This window comes from Hoplias malabaricus, chromosome 6, assembly GCF_029633855.1.
Source record: "Hoplias malabaricus isolate fHopMal1 chromosome 6, fHopMal1.hap1, whole genome shotgun sequence".
NCBI lineage: Eukaryota > Metazoa > Chordata > Actinopteri > Characiformes > Erythrinidae > Hoplias > Hoplias malabaricus.
Window position 1 is genome coordinate 40,807,864 of NC_089805.1, and position 15,864 is coordinate 40,823,727.

The 15,864-nt window shown below is 44.1% G+C and overlaps 1 protein-coding gene across 1 annotated transcript in view; it reads left to right on the plus strand.

Moving 5' to 3' along the window:
- tent4a (terminal nucleotidyltransferase 4A) overlaps positions 1–14,303 on the plus strand; it is a 28,020-nt gene extending 13,717 nt beyond the window's left edge. The window contains exons 7-14 of the mRNA XM_066674656.1: positions 1,174–1,302; positions 1,990–2,203; positions 2,913–3,039; positions 3,173–3,279; positions 4,848–5,002; positions 5,800–5,952; positions 8,750–8,803; positions 10,879–14,303. Coding sequence (XP_066530753.1) covers positions 1,174–1,302; positions 1,990–2,203; positions 2,913–3,039; positions 3,173–3,279; positions 4,848–5,002; positions 5,800–5,952; positions 8,750–8,803; positions 10,879–11,019 — 1,080 coding nt within the window. The 3' untranslated portion in view covers positions 11,020–14,303. The remainder of the gene's footprint in view (positions 1–1,173; positions 1,303–1,989; positions 2,204–2,912; positions 3,040–3,172; positions 3,280–4,847; positions 5,003–5,799; positions 5,953–8,749; positions 8,804–10,878) is intronic.
- The last annotated feature ends 1,561 nt before the right edge of the window (positions 14,304–15,864 follow it).

The window sequence follows — 15,864 nt, forward strand, 5'->3', positions numbered from 1 at the left end:
TGATTAGGGAGATGATAGATGGACTGTGGACTGGAATGTGAATGTGAAGAATACAAGCTAATAATGATGTGCAACAGAGAACATTTTAACCAGGCAGAAAATGGCATATCAAGTGTCATTGTGAAGTACTTGTAATTATCATAGTTGTTTATATATTGTTATTTATCTGAATTGGATCTAGATATGTCTGCAGCAATGGTAAGGTAAAAGAATTGAAAGTTAGTTTTCTCCTCAGTGTCTGCTGAGCTGTCCAGTGATGTTGCATTAGTAGCCCTGAGTACCCATAGGCACGCGCTCACCGAGAAACGTCTGGCACCGGCGTGAAGATGGGTATAAAGGGTCAAAAAGAGTTGACAGGGAAAAAGAGAGAGAATTTGTGTTAGTTCATGGCTTACCTAGGCCTACCACAGTAGCCATCTTTTGAGGCAGATGTATAGTCAGTATTGTTTTAATTTTAAGACGATTTTATACCACTAATTTAAATGTGGGCGTCACAGAGGCGCGGTCACACAACTACAGGGACCTGGAGATTGTGGGTTCAAGTCCCGCTCTGGGTGACTGTCTGTGAGGAGTGTGGTGTGTTCTCTCTGTGTCTGTGTGGGGTTCCTCTGGGTGACTGTCTGTGAGGAGTGTGGTGTGTTCTCTCTGTGTCTGCGTGGGTTTCCTCAGGGTGACTGTCTGTGAGGAGTGTGGTGTGTTCTCCCTGTGTCTGCTACTAAAGAGGGGAAATGGCTGATATATGGTTTGTCTTGGGAAGGGCTCAGCTGATTAACTGGGATAGTTACAGACTGGTTATTAATAAATTATTAAATCTACTGTTTTGAGCCCTGGTTGAGGTAGTATGTTGTGATGAAATGTAACATTATGAGATTACCACATAGTCTCAGTTTCCATCCGTAGTCGGGACAACGCACGACAGGTTCCTGTCCTATGTTTTAGAATCATTATTCTTGCGCTGGCTCAGTGCGTTTTGTCCTGGAATCGGAGCCAGATTGTGGCTGCTGCTCTGAGACTGAACAGATGGAGGCGTCCCCTGTGAAATGAGGCTTTCTTTACCTTTCTTCTCATATCTCAGTCCCAAGTCTTTGTTTCTCCTCCAGCTGACCTGTCCCTCCTGCTGCGGGAGAGGGATGTCTAAAGCCTGTTTATTCTTCTTTCCTCTTTTTCCTGTAGAAGTACACCGTGCTGCCTTACTTGATCTTCGTTCTGAAGCAGTTCCTCCTGCAGAGAGACCTGAATGAAGTCTTTACTGGAGGCATCAGCTCCTACAGCCTCATCCTGATGGTCATCAGCTTCCTGCAGGTACTCCACTTAAAGCTGTAGTTAATTTTGCACAAGGCTAATGTACACGCAACGGCCAACGTTTTTCCGAAAGTAAGAGTATTGATAGAAACTTTGCCACTTTCTTTGCAATAACAGTCTCTTATCGTTCTGAGAGGACACTAGATTTTTGACCATTGTTGTGTGTTTGATTGCATTCAGTCACGAGAACATTAGCGAGGTCAGGTACTGATGTTGGATAATTGGTCCTGGATTACAAACACCATTCCAACTCATCCCAAATGTATTGGATAGTCTTCCTTCAGTCAGGGAACACCCCAAATAACGTCTTACCTTTCAGTACTTTTTTATTATTATTATTTATTTATTTGCTCAAATTTCTGAATGTGTTTTTTTTACTCACTGTTCTCTTTAAAATGTGTTTTTATGAATGACAGTGTTTTACAACGTCTGAAACCATATGCAGGTCTGTTTGAGAGTGTTTAACACAGTGTCATGATTTTGATGTGCAGTTATCATGATGCTACTTGATTATCTTTGTTAGCTACATTAGCATTATAGCTCCAGTACAAAGGTAAACAAGCAAAACTTAGACACTAAACATGTCTTGGGGAATATGTTTTCATGAATATAGGTTTTGGTATTTCACCCGGTGTTTGAGTGAGTGGTTCCTGACCCCTGTCTCCCCTCCTGGATATTGTCTTGTAGCTCCACCCACGATTCGATGCCAGAACTCCGAACACAAACCTGGGCGTTCTGCTCATCGAGTTCTTTGAGCTGTACGGCAGACACTTCAACTACCTGAAAACAGGCATTAGGATAAAGAACGGAGGAGCGTACATGGCTAAAGAGGACATCATGAAAGCCATGAGCAATGGATACAGGCCCTCCATGCTCTGTATAGAAGACCCTCTGTTTCCAGGTGTGCATTTATCTATCAGCATATATGTCAAGTGCAGACATTTCAGAATTGTTCCGCATCCTTGTTTGAGTGAGAAAAGGCAAGGTTTAATGAATCAAAACCCAATAAGTGCGAATAAATAAGTGCACAGATTAAATACGGAGAAATCAGGAATGGAAGCGAAAGAGAACAGAGTGAAAACGGCTAAAACCTAGAGCCTCAGCTCCTCGCTCTTGGGCTTTTGCACTGAACTGAGCAGTGACTCGTTTTTATTTAAAGGAACAGGAGCTGAAACTGGCAGTTCTGTACAGGGCATCAAAACTGTGTTCACTTGTGGAAAATGGGTACAAAAAACATATTATAGGGCACTGTCATCTGTTCAGCGCACTCAGTTTAAAGTAAACAAATTAGTTTAAAAATATTAATATTGAAAAAACAAAACAATAGGTTTAGGTTTGATGGTGATACTCTGTTTCTTGTTTGTTCTTAGACGTTTCAGTAGTCCTACACAAATACCACATTTAATGTACAGTACATGGATGTTTTAGAGCTGTGACTCTTGAACCATGTTGGTTAAACTTGCTTGAAGGTGGGGCTAATATGTTACCGCACGTCCTTACTAAAGTGTGTTAATTCACACAATCGAAAGCATTCTGTAACCTAGTGTGCTTGTGCTCCATGGACAGATGTAATTAAGTCATTTTTAATTGTTGCACCAATGTTTTTTCAGGAAACGACGTAGGCAGGAGTTCGTATGGAGCTATGCAGGTGAAGCAGGTTTTTGACTACGCCTACATTGTCCTGAGCCACGCAGTGTCTCCACTCGCTAACTCCTACCCCAACAAAGACAGTGACAGGTGAGACAGGCCTACCTAAGCCCTTACTTCCTGTTTTTCTCTGGTGAATATCCAATGTGTCTGAGCTGTGGGAGAAATGGAGCAGTTGCTTTCGTATTTTGTAATTGTTTTGCCGTTTCCCCTGTTACTGCAGCACTTTGGGTCGCATCATCAAGGTCACCCAGGAGGTGATCGACTACAGGGAGTGGATCGTTCAGAAGTGGGGCAGCAAACAGATTTCACGTCAGGAGAAGAACGGTGGTAAGCTGAACACGTAGGAAATTTTGGGGATAAATAGGGTTTGGAAAGTGGTGCAGCTCTTATATTAGAACTAAGCTATTGTAGCCTGGCGACTGCCATGCAGAATTTTCATAAGGAACATTTACGGCCACTACGTACTTCAGTAAACGTTAGTTGAACTGACTCACAGTTGATCAGTGCAGTTTCCATCAGCTTAAGTTTATGAATGATTTTTATATTTTTGTGAATTGAGACACTATGTAACGCCCTGTTTCAAAGCTGTTACATGATGCAAATAGTCATTATTTTTCTCTGTGACACAACAGCAGTGAATAGGAATACCAACACACAGCAGTGAATACCAACACACGTTGGTAGGTGGATTGGCGACTCAAAAAGTGTCTGTGAGTGTGTGAATGAATGTGAGTGTGTGTGTGTTGCCCTGTGAAGGACTGTCGTCCCCTCCAGGGTGTGCTCCTGCCTTGCGCCCAATGATTCCAGGTAGGCTCTGGACTCACCGTGACCCTGAACTGGAAAAGCGCTTACAGATAATGGATGGATGGATGGTAGGAAACCACACACACACTCCTCCACCTTGGTGATGTAAAAGGGAATTCTACTATTGAGCTGTAGGGGGAGCCCAGGGGCAAAAACACCAGATCTGACCTAGTGTTCCTTTAAAAAAAATAAAGAACTGTTGCGAATGACAGATAAGATTTAGTCAAAGGGGCAATCAAATGTTCCATTGTTTTTATACATTCTGAAAGATACTTTATACAGAAACTTAGTGGCCTGCATGTATCAAAGCTTCCATTCTCTTTTCAACATGGCTTCCTCATGTGGGGAGCCACTCTGTGATGTATAAACACTGGTAGACTGGTTTATGCAGGGCCTCCAAAGCAATTTAACTCATGTTCAGTGTACACATGTGAAATGATTTCAAAAGAAAGAAGCCTTTAACCAGGTTTGGAGGATTTTTTAAATTTATTTTTGCCTCTTTTTAATGATCTGCATTATACGTTATGAAGTTGAAATGCTCTTCCAAGTTTTTCTGACCCAGTTTAACCCCTGCCTCCAGGTCCCACCCCACACTGAGTCTCTGAGTGTATTCAGTAGAGTCCCAGCGGTTGGTTAAACTGCTGATGAGGGCAGGCAAATCTAATTGGAGCACTGCAGAATGTCACTGGTCTGTGATGGAGAAAGTGGACGTGTCTGTCGCGCACTCAGCAGTCCATTCGACCTCCTCTCCCTTTACTTCACGTTAATGAGCTTTACTATGATGGATGGCTTTTATTAGTCTGCAGCATTTGGTCATTAATGGTGTGTGTAAGATTTTGTTACAAACCTTTTGTGACCACAGGAACTCTTACGACTATCCGAACTACTTCCATAGCGTTTATAATGGCTTTCTTCACTTATTTCAACTTAAATGATACAGATCCCAAATACGGTTGAAGCTTGAATATCAAACACCAGGGATATTTAAGCTACAAATGATCAAATAATAAACAAAAATGATTTTAAATATAATATTGAACTCCTTGCACTGTGTGTGTGTGTGTTTTTGTTTTTGTTGTGTGTTTGTTAAGGTCCGGTTCTTAAGAACAGTACAGATCGGATGCACTCAGGTGTGGAAGACGCCCCCCAGAGGGATTCTGTCTCTCCAAACAGTGCAGACTCACCCATGTCTCTGTCCAGCCCCCTGCAGCACTCCTCGGCCTCCTCACTGTCTGGCAGTGACATTGTAAGCCTTCACCCTTTTCTGTACTGAGCAACAGTTCACACAGCATCGTTTTTCACTGTATTAGGAACCCCTACCTTGTATCTACACTCGTTGTCCATTTTATCAGCACCACTTATCATACAGGTGCACTTTGTAGTTCTACAATTACAGACTGTAGTCCATCTGTTGCTCTGCATACCCCCCATTTCATCCTGTTGTACCCTGTTTGGGTGGTTGAGTGACACTGACGTGGTGGTGGTGGTGGTGGTGTGTTTAGTGTGTTTTGTGCTTGTACGAGTGGATCAGACACAGCAGTGCTGCACTGAGAGTAATCCACCAACTAAAAATATCCAGCCGACAGCATCCTGTGTCCACTGAAGGACTAGAGGATGACCACCACACACTGTTAGACACTCCTGCCTCTTTGGTCCACCTGCACAGAGTGGACACAGTGTTTTAAATCTCCAGCAGCACTGCTGTGTCTGATCAAATCATACCTGCTCTGTGGTGGTCCTGTAGGGGTCCAGACCGTAGAAGAGCAGGGTGAAATGGGAATTAGAACGTAATCAGAGAAACAGATGGTCTACAGTCTGTAATTGTAGAATTACAAAGTGCTCCTGTAAAAATCTCAGTGTAAGGTCTTATATAGCCCCCTTGGCCCTATCCATGTTAGCAAACAAGAAGTGAGACACCCCTACTCCTAGGAAAACCAGGGGGGTAGGGCTAAGTGGTAGGGCCAAGAGGTGAAATGGGATTCAGCCTTATTCTTTCCTTGTTCCCTTTCTTACACTATATTCTTTCTCTCTCTCTCTCTCTAGGACTCTGACTGCACCCCTAGCGGAGCTCCTGCTGTGATGTCACGTCCTCTGCAGACTGTGGCTTTGACCACATTGCCTGCTGCTGCTGACCTGCAAATGGACAAAGCTAACGTCAGCATCAGGGCCCCACACACACTGACCCCAAACCACCAGGTGAATGCAAACAGAGCTGCTCACAATGCGCATTTTTAATTTGCATTACCATGTACAACTGTGGGGCTAAGGTGGGTCCAGACGACTGGAGTATGTGCAATTCTTGACCAAGTTAGTTACTTGAATGGCACTTTTCCACTGCATGGAACCTACACGACTCGACTCAACTCGGCTCAGCTCTTTTGCTTTTCCACTGGCCAAATCTGGTACCTGGTCCCTGAAACCAGGTACTCTTTTAGTCCCCGCTCACTTACGGTTCTAACTGAGTTGAGTGGGTACTATATTGTGACGTGTATAACCTGCAGAGTTCTGATTGGCCAGAGAGACCTGTCAATCACGGCTCCATCACGTGTGAGAACTGTGCTAAACTGTGGAAAAGCGACAAGCTAAAAACAAGGTAGGGCCGAGTCGAGTTGAGCAGATCCCACGCAGTTGAAATGCACCATTAGAATAAATAACAAGAATGTCTGTAAAGATCAAAGAGAGGGGGGGAAGGGGGGGGGCTGATTTATAAAGCATGACTTCCTTACTCAGGCATACACTGATGAGCCCTAACATTGTAGTCAAGCTTCTAAAACTCATTCTCCATCTTATCAGCTCCACTGGTCATAGACCTGCTCCCCCACACTAACACACCACCATCCCATCATCGTTACTGCAGCGCTGAGAAAGAGCCACCAACCAAATCATACCTGCTCCGTGGGGGTCCCGACCATTGTAGAACAAGGTGAAACGGTAAAACAAACTAAGCAGAGCAATTAATGGATGACAGTCTGTAATTGTGTAACTGCAGACTGCACCTGTATAGTCAGTGGAGTTGTAGAAAAAGGATGTGGCTTTAATGTCATGGCTGATGTTAAAATCCCTATGTTAAGGACTTTAGAGGCTGTAGCCCCGCTCCATGTGACTGTCTGTGAGGAGTGTGGTGTGTTCTCTCTGTGTCTGCGTGGGTTTCCTCCGGGTGACTGTCTGTGAAGAGTTTGGTGTTTTCTCTCTGTGTCTGCGTGGGTTTCCTCCGGGTGACTGTCTGTGAGGAGTGTGGTGTGTTCTCTCTGTGTCTGCGTGGGTTTCCTCCGGGTGACTGTCTGTGAGGAGTGTGGTGTGTTCCCCCTGTGTTTGCATGGGTTTTCTCCGGGTGACTGTCTGTGAGGAGTGTGGTGTGTTCTCTCTGTGTCTGCGTGGGTTTCCTCCGGGTGACTGTCTGTGAGGAGTGTGGTGTGTTCTCCCTGTGTCTGCGTGGGTTTCCTCCGGGTGACTGTCTTTGAGGAGTGTGGTGTGTTCTTCCTGTGTCTGCGTGGGTTTCCTCCGGGTGACTGTCTTTGAGGAGTGTGGTGTGTTCTCCCTGTGTCTGCGTGGGTTTCCTCCGGGTGACTGTCTGTGAGGAGTGTGGTGTGTTCTCCCTGTGTCTGCGTGGGTTTCCTCCGGGTGACTGTCTGTGAGGAGTGTGGTGTGTTCTCTCTGTGTCTGCGTGGCTTTCCTCCGGGTGACTGTCTTGGAGGAGTGTGGTGTGTTCTCCCTGTGTCTGCGTGGGTTTCCTCCGGGTGACTGTCTGTGAGGAGTGTGGTGTGTTCTCCCTGTGTCTGCGTGGGTTTCCTCCAGGTGATTGTCTGTGAGGAGTGTGGTGTGTTCTCTCTGTGTCTGCGTGGGTTTCCTCCGGGTGACTGTCTGTGAGGAGTGTGGTGTGTTCTCCCTGTGTCTGCGTGGGTTTCCTCCGGGTGACTGTCTGTGAGGAGTTTGGTGTGTTCTCCCTGTGTCTGCGTGGGTTTCCTCCGGGTGCACACATTAGTAGGTGGATTGGCGACTCAGAAGTGTCCGTAGGTTTGAGAGTGTGAGTGAATGTGTGAGTGTGTGTGTGTGTGTGTTGCCCTGTGAAGGACTGGCACCCCCTCCAGGTTGTATTCCCGCCTTGCGCCCAATGATTCCAGGTAGACTCTGGACTCACCACAACCCTGAACTGGATAAGCGGGTGCAGACAATGAATGAAAATCAAGAAATAAATATGTAAATAATATAACCAATAAAAGGAATTAAAATTAGATCCAAGAAATATTAATATGCAATTAAGAAACAAAAATATGGGTCATTGTCAGGATCATAAGGATAACACGCATAATGAGTAGGTCTTCGTGCAGGTTTTGAATTTCTTTATAGATGTTTAGGATATAATTCCATGAGGTAATGAATCCCACATTCTGGGAGCAGCAACAGAAAAAGAACAGTCACCGAAGTATCCTTTGTGCCTTATAAGGACTTGGCATGTCACTGATGTACAGTGGGGCCAGACCGACTTGAACCCTATATCTAATGGCTGTCTGTGTTTTTCTCAGTTAGAGCCAATCCTCACATATTTTCGATGGTAAATCAGTGTGCTCTTACATTAAACATTCAGGGCTGGGTTTGCCAAAAGCACAAGTATGATTTTTAAATGGATTTAGCCCCTAAGAGCCCATGGTGACGTATGGTGACTAAGTGACGTTTGCAGAACATCCTGGATGTAGTCACATGGCAGTTAGTGAACGTGTGTAGGTGTGACCACATTTAAAGTATGACGGTGTGCTCCATGAGGACATAGAGATCAGAGAAATGCTTATTTTAAAAAATATGTTTTTATTTCTAAAGGGTGTGTTCCAACATTTTTAACAGTTCAAATGCTTTCTCCACCTGTCCTGTGTTACATACGACACACTGAACATACGTTCAGATGATCAAGATGCTCCAGTTCCGTCTGCATGTCTGACATGGTGTTTTAATGTGATGTTTCACTGGTGAGATAAAACCATTATTTTGTCCATCTTAGGTGAGGGTGTCAATGGCTGGGAGTCTTCCTATCCATGTTTTACCTGGCAGACAGGTACGTAACTCTTTAGCTGATGGACCGTTCTCTTAATGTCTACATAACACAGATAATGTCAGTGATCTGTCTAGTTCTGACTTTGCCATGCTACATAATATCCATGACATTGAATGAAATAAGCGATGGAAAACTGGTAACACAAACTGACTACCTCAGCTCTTATAAATAAACATAAAAACATTAACATAATATATATCTATATCTACAGGGGTTGGACAATGAAAGTGAAACACCTGGTTTTAGACCACAATAATTTATTAGTACGGTGTAGGGCCTCCCAGTCTTGGGAATGACATATACAAGTCCTGCACAGTGGTCAGAGGGATTTGAAGCCATTCTTCTTGCAGGATAGTGGCCAGGTCTCTACGTGATGCTGGTGGAGGAAAACGTTTCCTGACTCGCTCCTCCACAACACCCCAAAGTGGCTCAATAATATTTAGATCTGGTGACTGTGCAGGCCATGGGAGATGTTCAACTTCACTTTCATGTTCATCAAACCAATCTTTCACCAGTCTCGCTGTGTGTATTGGTGCATTGTCGTCCTGATACACGGCACCGCCTTCAGGACACAGTGTTTGAACCATTGGATGCACATGGTCTTACTGGTGCAATGTGTAGTTAATGAAGATTGACCACCAGGCTGCTCCAGTTTAGCCCTGAAACCTCCCACACTACAATGACAGGTGTTTCTGCTTCATTGTCCAACCCCTGTATATATATATATATATATTTATATGTGTGTGTGTGTGTATTGCTCAAGATAAATAAAGGGAACACTAAAATAACACACCCTCACATCCTATATCTCAATGAATGAAATATTCCAGTTGAAAATCTTTATTCATTACATAGTGAAATGCATTGAGAACACAATAACAAAAAAATGATCAATGTCAATGTAATTATTATCCCATGGAGGTCTGGAGGATATTGCAGGCAGCAGAACGTTCTCCACAGCGTCTCCAGACTCTGTCACACGTGCTCAGTGTGAACCTGCTCTCACCCGTGAAGAGCACAGGGCACCAGTGGAGAATCAGACAATCTTGGTGTTCTCTGGTAAATGCCAATCGCCCCGCACGGTGTTGGGCTGTAAGCACAAGCCCCACTTGTGGATATCGGGCCCTTACCACCCTCATGGAGTCTGTTTCTGACAGTTTGTGCAGAAACATGGCTATTAATCGCCTGCTGGAGGTCATGTTGCAGAGCTCTGGCACTGCTCCTCCTGTTCCTCCTTGCACAAAGGAAGAGGTAGCGGTCCTGCTGCTGGGTTGTTGTCCTCCTACGGCCCCCTCCACATATCCTGGTGTACTGGCCTGTCTCCTGGTATCTCCGCCATGCTCTGGACACTGGACAAACCTTGCCACAGCTCGCGCTAATGTGCCGTCCCGCATGAGCTGCACCACCTGAGCATCTTCTGTGAGTTGTAGACACCGCCTCATGCTTCCTCTAGGGCTGAGAGCACTGAAAAAATGCAAACGTGACCAAAACATCAGGCAGAAAGGATCAGAACAGAGGAATGGTCTGTGGTCACCACCTGCAGAACCACTCTTTATTGGGGTTGTCTTGCTATTGCCTCTCATTTCTACCTGTTGTTGGTTCCATTTGCACAACGGCAGGTGTTGCTTCCTCACAGGACAGGTGGATCTCACAGAAGTGTGATTGACTTGGAGTTACATTGTGTTGTTTAAGTGTTCCCTTTATATTTTTGAGCAGTGTATTTGTGCTATTGGTCAAGGAGCTCATTTGAATGTCAGGTTTTACCAAACTTGAAAATGTTCGGACTAAATTTAAGTGTGAGGTTTATGCAGTTAGTTTATATTTATGTTAATACATAGCAGACTCATTATTTACAGGAACTATTTTATTTATTTACCTACGACTTACTCTACTGTCTCACATGGTCTTCAGCATTGCTCATAATTAGTTCTTCCCTCACTTAACTCACATGTAGCAGGCTAAAAATGCTCCACAAGAGGGCGCCGTTAACAGTCAGTGCTGGTTGTGTGTGTGTAAAGGTTGTAAACAATATATATTATGACAGCATAACCTTCAGCTGTGTGTTTCTTTTTCAGACAGGTCCTAAGTTTCCTCTGAAGGGCTTCCACAACCCTGTGCACAGTCAAGTGCTGACCAACCACAGTCACTTTCAATACAACCGCAACACAGGCCAACGTAGGAGGAGGGACAGTCTACTGGCCAGTGTCAGCAGATAGACCCCACGGCAACCCCCATAGCTCCAGGCTCTTTCTTTACACCTCATGCTCATCCTCTCCATCCTCCTCCTATTTCTCCTTCTTCTCCCGGTTCAGTCTTTATATCGATGTGAACTGACTGCTCCTTGCTGGTGGGGAGTGTACAGAGAGACCAGCGGTTCCTGCCTCAGCTCACAGGAGAAGCTGTGGTCAAGGTGGTGCTAATTTCACTCTACCACTCCATCTCTGCATGGGTTTTCTTTCCGTTTCGTTTTCCGACCTGGACGATGTCCCCGAGGACGCTTCCAAGAAAGGGACTCGATTATCCCCTGTGACTTCTGTTCACAAGGAAGATGTATTTGTTGTTGTTGTTGTTATTGTTAGGTTTCTAAACAGGTTTTGTGTGATTTCACCTTTTTCACTTCACGTTTTATTTTAGTTGTGTTTCATTTTATTTCTTGGCCTTAAGGAGACACCATCCACAGATAGGACTTGCTACATGCAGTTTATTACAGATATCATTTATTTAATCGGGGGTTAGGAGTTGTTTTTTAGAGGTAAGAGCGTGTGTGTGTGTGTGTGTGTGTGTGTGTGAGTGAATTTTAAGGCCATTGCACACTTGATGCAAATAAACTAAAAATGGAAAGCTACGCAGACATGGTTTGTTCTATGCACCACACACGATATTCCTGAGATTTCATCACGTTCGCAGAGTAAAATAATACGACTCAAAACGCTGAGAGCTCAGAGCTGTTTCACCTGCTTTTGGAGGTGCTTTTTAGTGGCAAAGCGGAGGACACACTCGCCGTTTAGACATTCGGCGGGAGACGTAGCCGAGCCTTTGCCGCGTCAACGCTAGAGACAGGGGATGCGAGACCATACTGGTGTAAAGAATAAACGACAGCAGGGTGTGCAAAGGTCTTTACTGTGTATGTGAGAACAAATATAAAAATACGGGGCTGTGTTAAGGGTGGGTACATGTGCAATAATTTTATTTCCACTTTGGGACAAGAAGCATATTTATTAGTCTTTTTTAATGTGCTTTTAATTCTGTAAAGTTTTTATTTTTGTTAAGCAGTTGTTGTCTCCTTTGTTCCTTTCCCGTTTACAAAGGATCCACAAGCTGAGCTTTATTTGTGTTTCTCAGATGACGGGGACACTCAGAGGGCCGTGGTGTGTGTGTGTAAGCTTATGTATGTTTGTTCAGTCATTCTTTGGAATGATATAAGAGCTCTGCCTGCAGGTGGCGCCATTTCTCCAAGATTGTCACCTTTTCATTTCAGTCTTTGGGATGAATTGATCTCATCAAAACCTATATCCGTCTTATCTACAGCTTGGCAAGAAAGGCTTGGCTTAAATTAGAGCTGTGCTGTGTGGCAGCCAAAGAAGCCTATCTTCCAGCGTCCAAGCCTCTACGGTAGACCCAGTCCTGGTGTGTGTGTGTGTGTGTGTGTGTGTGTGATTCCCTTTTAGGTTGCTATAAGTAAGTAATGTAAGTATAACAGCTTAATGCTGTGGTTTCTTAAACAACGCAACGTTATGCAAAGTGTCCACCTCGGATTCCTAGGGACGGTTTTATGGACCAGGATCAAGTCTAGTCTGGGACTAAACTGCAGGGACATTCCACTAATCCTGTTCATCGTTTCTGCGACGTCATTCAAAGTGGTTGGAGGTGAAAGTGCTCCATTCTAGAGAAACTCTGATTTCATTGTTGTTATGTTTGCTGTGAGGGTTTGATTGTATTCCACCTCGGGAACGTTAGTGAGGTCAGGTGCAGATGTTGGACGGTTATTTTTGAGTCACAGTCTCTGCTCATATCCCTCCACAGCCCAGTGATGGTTGGCTTTATCCCCCTCTAACTGACACCTGACACTGATCATGGTCACCACAGGTGTGGAGGTTGATGTGGAGATTGTAGGAGTGCAGTTCAACACCTTTGTCCATGACGGGAGAACTTTGAAGTAGCTAAATCTATGGATATAAAGAGGCGCCTACGTCTCGGTCCTGTAATCAGTTCGGCTAATTCGGTTCTGACATGGAGCTGTTCACATCTGACCACCGTGAATGACTTTGTTGACTCTTTGTTGAAAATTCTGTGGATGTGCCCTTTAAATTCCCATTTAGTCTAAGGTTAAGCTTCATCCGAGTCTGAGAAACAAGGCCCTGGGACTAGATCTGGACGCCAAATCAAACAGAGGAGACAAGAAAAGGGAAACTTACTATGATTCATTTCTGGAATCTTAAATGTGCTTTTTCCAGGTACTTTATTGTAATGCCTTGCTGTTTATTTTTATTATGGATTTTTATTTTTGTGTCGATTCCTGTACTGTACTCTCTGGTTCTGTCTGTATATGGCACACTAAACTGTACTGCTGTTGCCCTGAGGGTTACAGTTCTGCAGATTATTGTAACTCTATGCAAAGTGGACTTCCTCTCCAGTGTCTCTTGATTTGTCTCGGGTGGCGGAGCCTCCTTAAATCCAGCGAGCGCCACCTTAAATTCAGTGAGGACAGATACACAGTGTCAAAAACTGGTTTAAATCTCTGAGTTACTGGATGTAATACAGTCTCTCCACTGCTGCGGCCTCAGAGTGGCCTGGTTTAGCCGCAGTAGGATTGTGACGTTTCCCCCTCTTTATCCTTCTCTCTCCATGCTTTTCTTTCTTTTTTTTCCCCTTGTATCTCTCTCTCACTCGTCTCACTTTCTCCTCCTTTTGCCTTCCTTTCTTTCTCTACCTTTCTACATTCTCTGTCTTTCTCACATTCTCTCTCTCTCTCTTTCTCTCTACTTGCACCATTTAAAACTTTTTTTTCTGCTCTTTTTAATAATAATAATGATAATAATGTTAATAATAAAACCTCAGACTGTAAATGCTTTGACGAGGTGACCTCCCTCACGCTTAGACTTTACATCTGTACACGCCCCCAGCTCCTGAAGTGTCCAGGGTTAAACACCTGTCTGTACAATACAACAACGACACTGAGCTGAACACAATGAAGTGAATCAGTCCGTTGGAGGTGGGCTTCTGTGTGTGTGTGTGTGTCTGTCTGTGTGTGTGTGTCTCCTCTGCAGTTAGCTCCAGTTTGACACCAGTAATTGATTTGAAATATCCCTGCTTTTGCTGACCTCTGTACTCTATGCATTGGCCAGAAAGGACTCCTGTACTCGTCCGTCCTGATCAGACAGCCCTCACGGTGTCCGCCCAGCTTCCGAGAGGTCGTACAGAGGAATGTTTGTTTTGGTTCTGTTTTACTTTATCGTCAGTATTTTTATGTAAGTTTTTTTCTATTTTAGTTTTTTAAATAAAAGCCTCAAAACTGCTCAAACGACTCCTGAATTTACCACGTGGGATGTGTATTCTATTATTTTTCTGTTGCTGTTTTTATTCACATATACATAGTGTTTTCTAGACTCTCAAAGTGCTTTTGGGGAAGAAAACTATACTGAAATATAAATATTTCTGAAAGTTTAAACAGAAATGTGAGCACCAGCTCATCAAACGCTCTCCCAGCAAAGTTCCACACCTCAGGATTTGTGGTTTTACATTGCTGCTGTTGATTAATACCATGTTTTCCATACACACACTCACTGGTTAAACCCAGCTCCAGAAAGAATGAACACAAACTGCTTTATCTGTTCAGCTTTTTGGAGGCCTGTGGTCCTCACATTCACATGCATCTTGCTCTCTGACGTTCTCCCTTCTTGTACATAATGAGCCTTAAGATGTAATATCCAGTGTTAATATATTTAAATATTGTGGAAGTGTTGAGTATAGGAGGGGTCAACGAGCTCATGGGGGTGCTCCCAGCAAGTTCAGCAGTCACCTTTTTCGTTCAGAGTTGCTTTGGGAGTTTTGAGTGTGTTTTGTGGGTGGGGGTATTTTTTGTTCATTATTTGGCTTGGTCTGTGGCTCCTCAGTGCTTCGCCACCAGAGGGCGCTGCCACACTACTTCACTCTTCACGGGTTTCTCTTTTTTTAATTTTTCATTTATTTTTTTACTGTCGCTACTGTTTTAAAGTATATTTCCTCACACTTTGCTGCTCTCAGTCCTGGTTGAGTGTTCGAAACCAGTCTAAAGTGTTTACGAAGCCCCAATATCTGTAGCTAAATGAGTAAAAAAAAAAAGTGTCTCGGTTTAGCATGCTAACCTTTCTCACACTGCTCATGGCAGATAAACGACATTTTGGAGGTTTTTAGACAATGAGGAGCCCTTCAAATTGTTGAAAAGGATGAACCGAGATGAGGATATTGCTCCATTTGTGGGTTATTATTTTGTGGGTTGAGCTATTTTTGCTGGAGGTGAATCCAACTCAAAACTCTAAATGCTTGAAAGTAGGGTGACCAGATCTGAGAAGGTGAAAAAGTGGACACGTCTTTGGGGGGGGGGGGAGCTCTCGCCCCTCGCTGCCGTTGTATGTTTAGCTGAACCTATGTGTGCTTTTAGGTCCTTAACACCTTTATCTGCTACACAAAACATGTGAATTTCTTTTTTAATTCATCCGAGAACTTACATTTACGTTTCGGCATAGCTGCTCGAGATGAGGGTAGGTACAGGAGCTTTGTCTGACGTAAACAAGGACTACTGACGTGCAGACTGACCAATTAAATGTTTACAAAGAAGATTATCGACCAATCACGGTAGCGCTACAGTCAGACCGTCCAATCAGAAGAGTTTAGGCTACTTCACCACGCCCCCTTCTCACTCAAGCGAACCAATCGGAGTAGGGGAGGGCGGGACTAGTTTGTGAACGAAACGCTTCTCGAAATTCTATGTAAGTTCTAGAAAAACAAAATCCCGGACGATTGTGAAATTCGTTTGTGAAGTCTAAATAAGATGACATCTGGTAAAAGATGATGAAGTCATA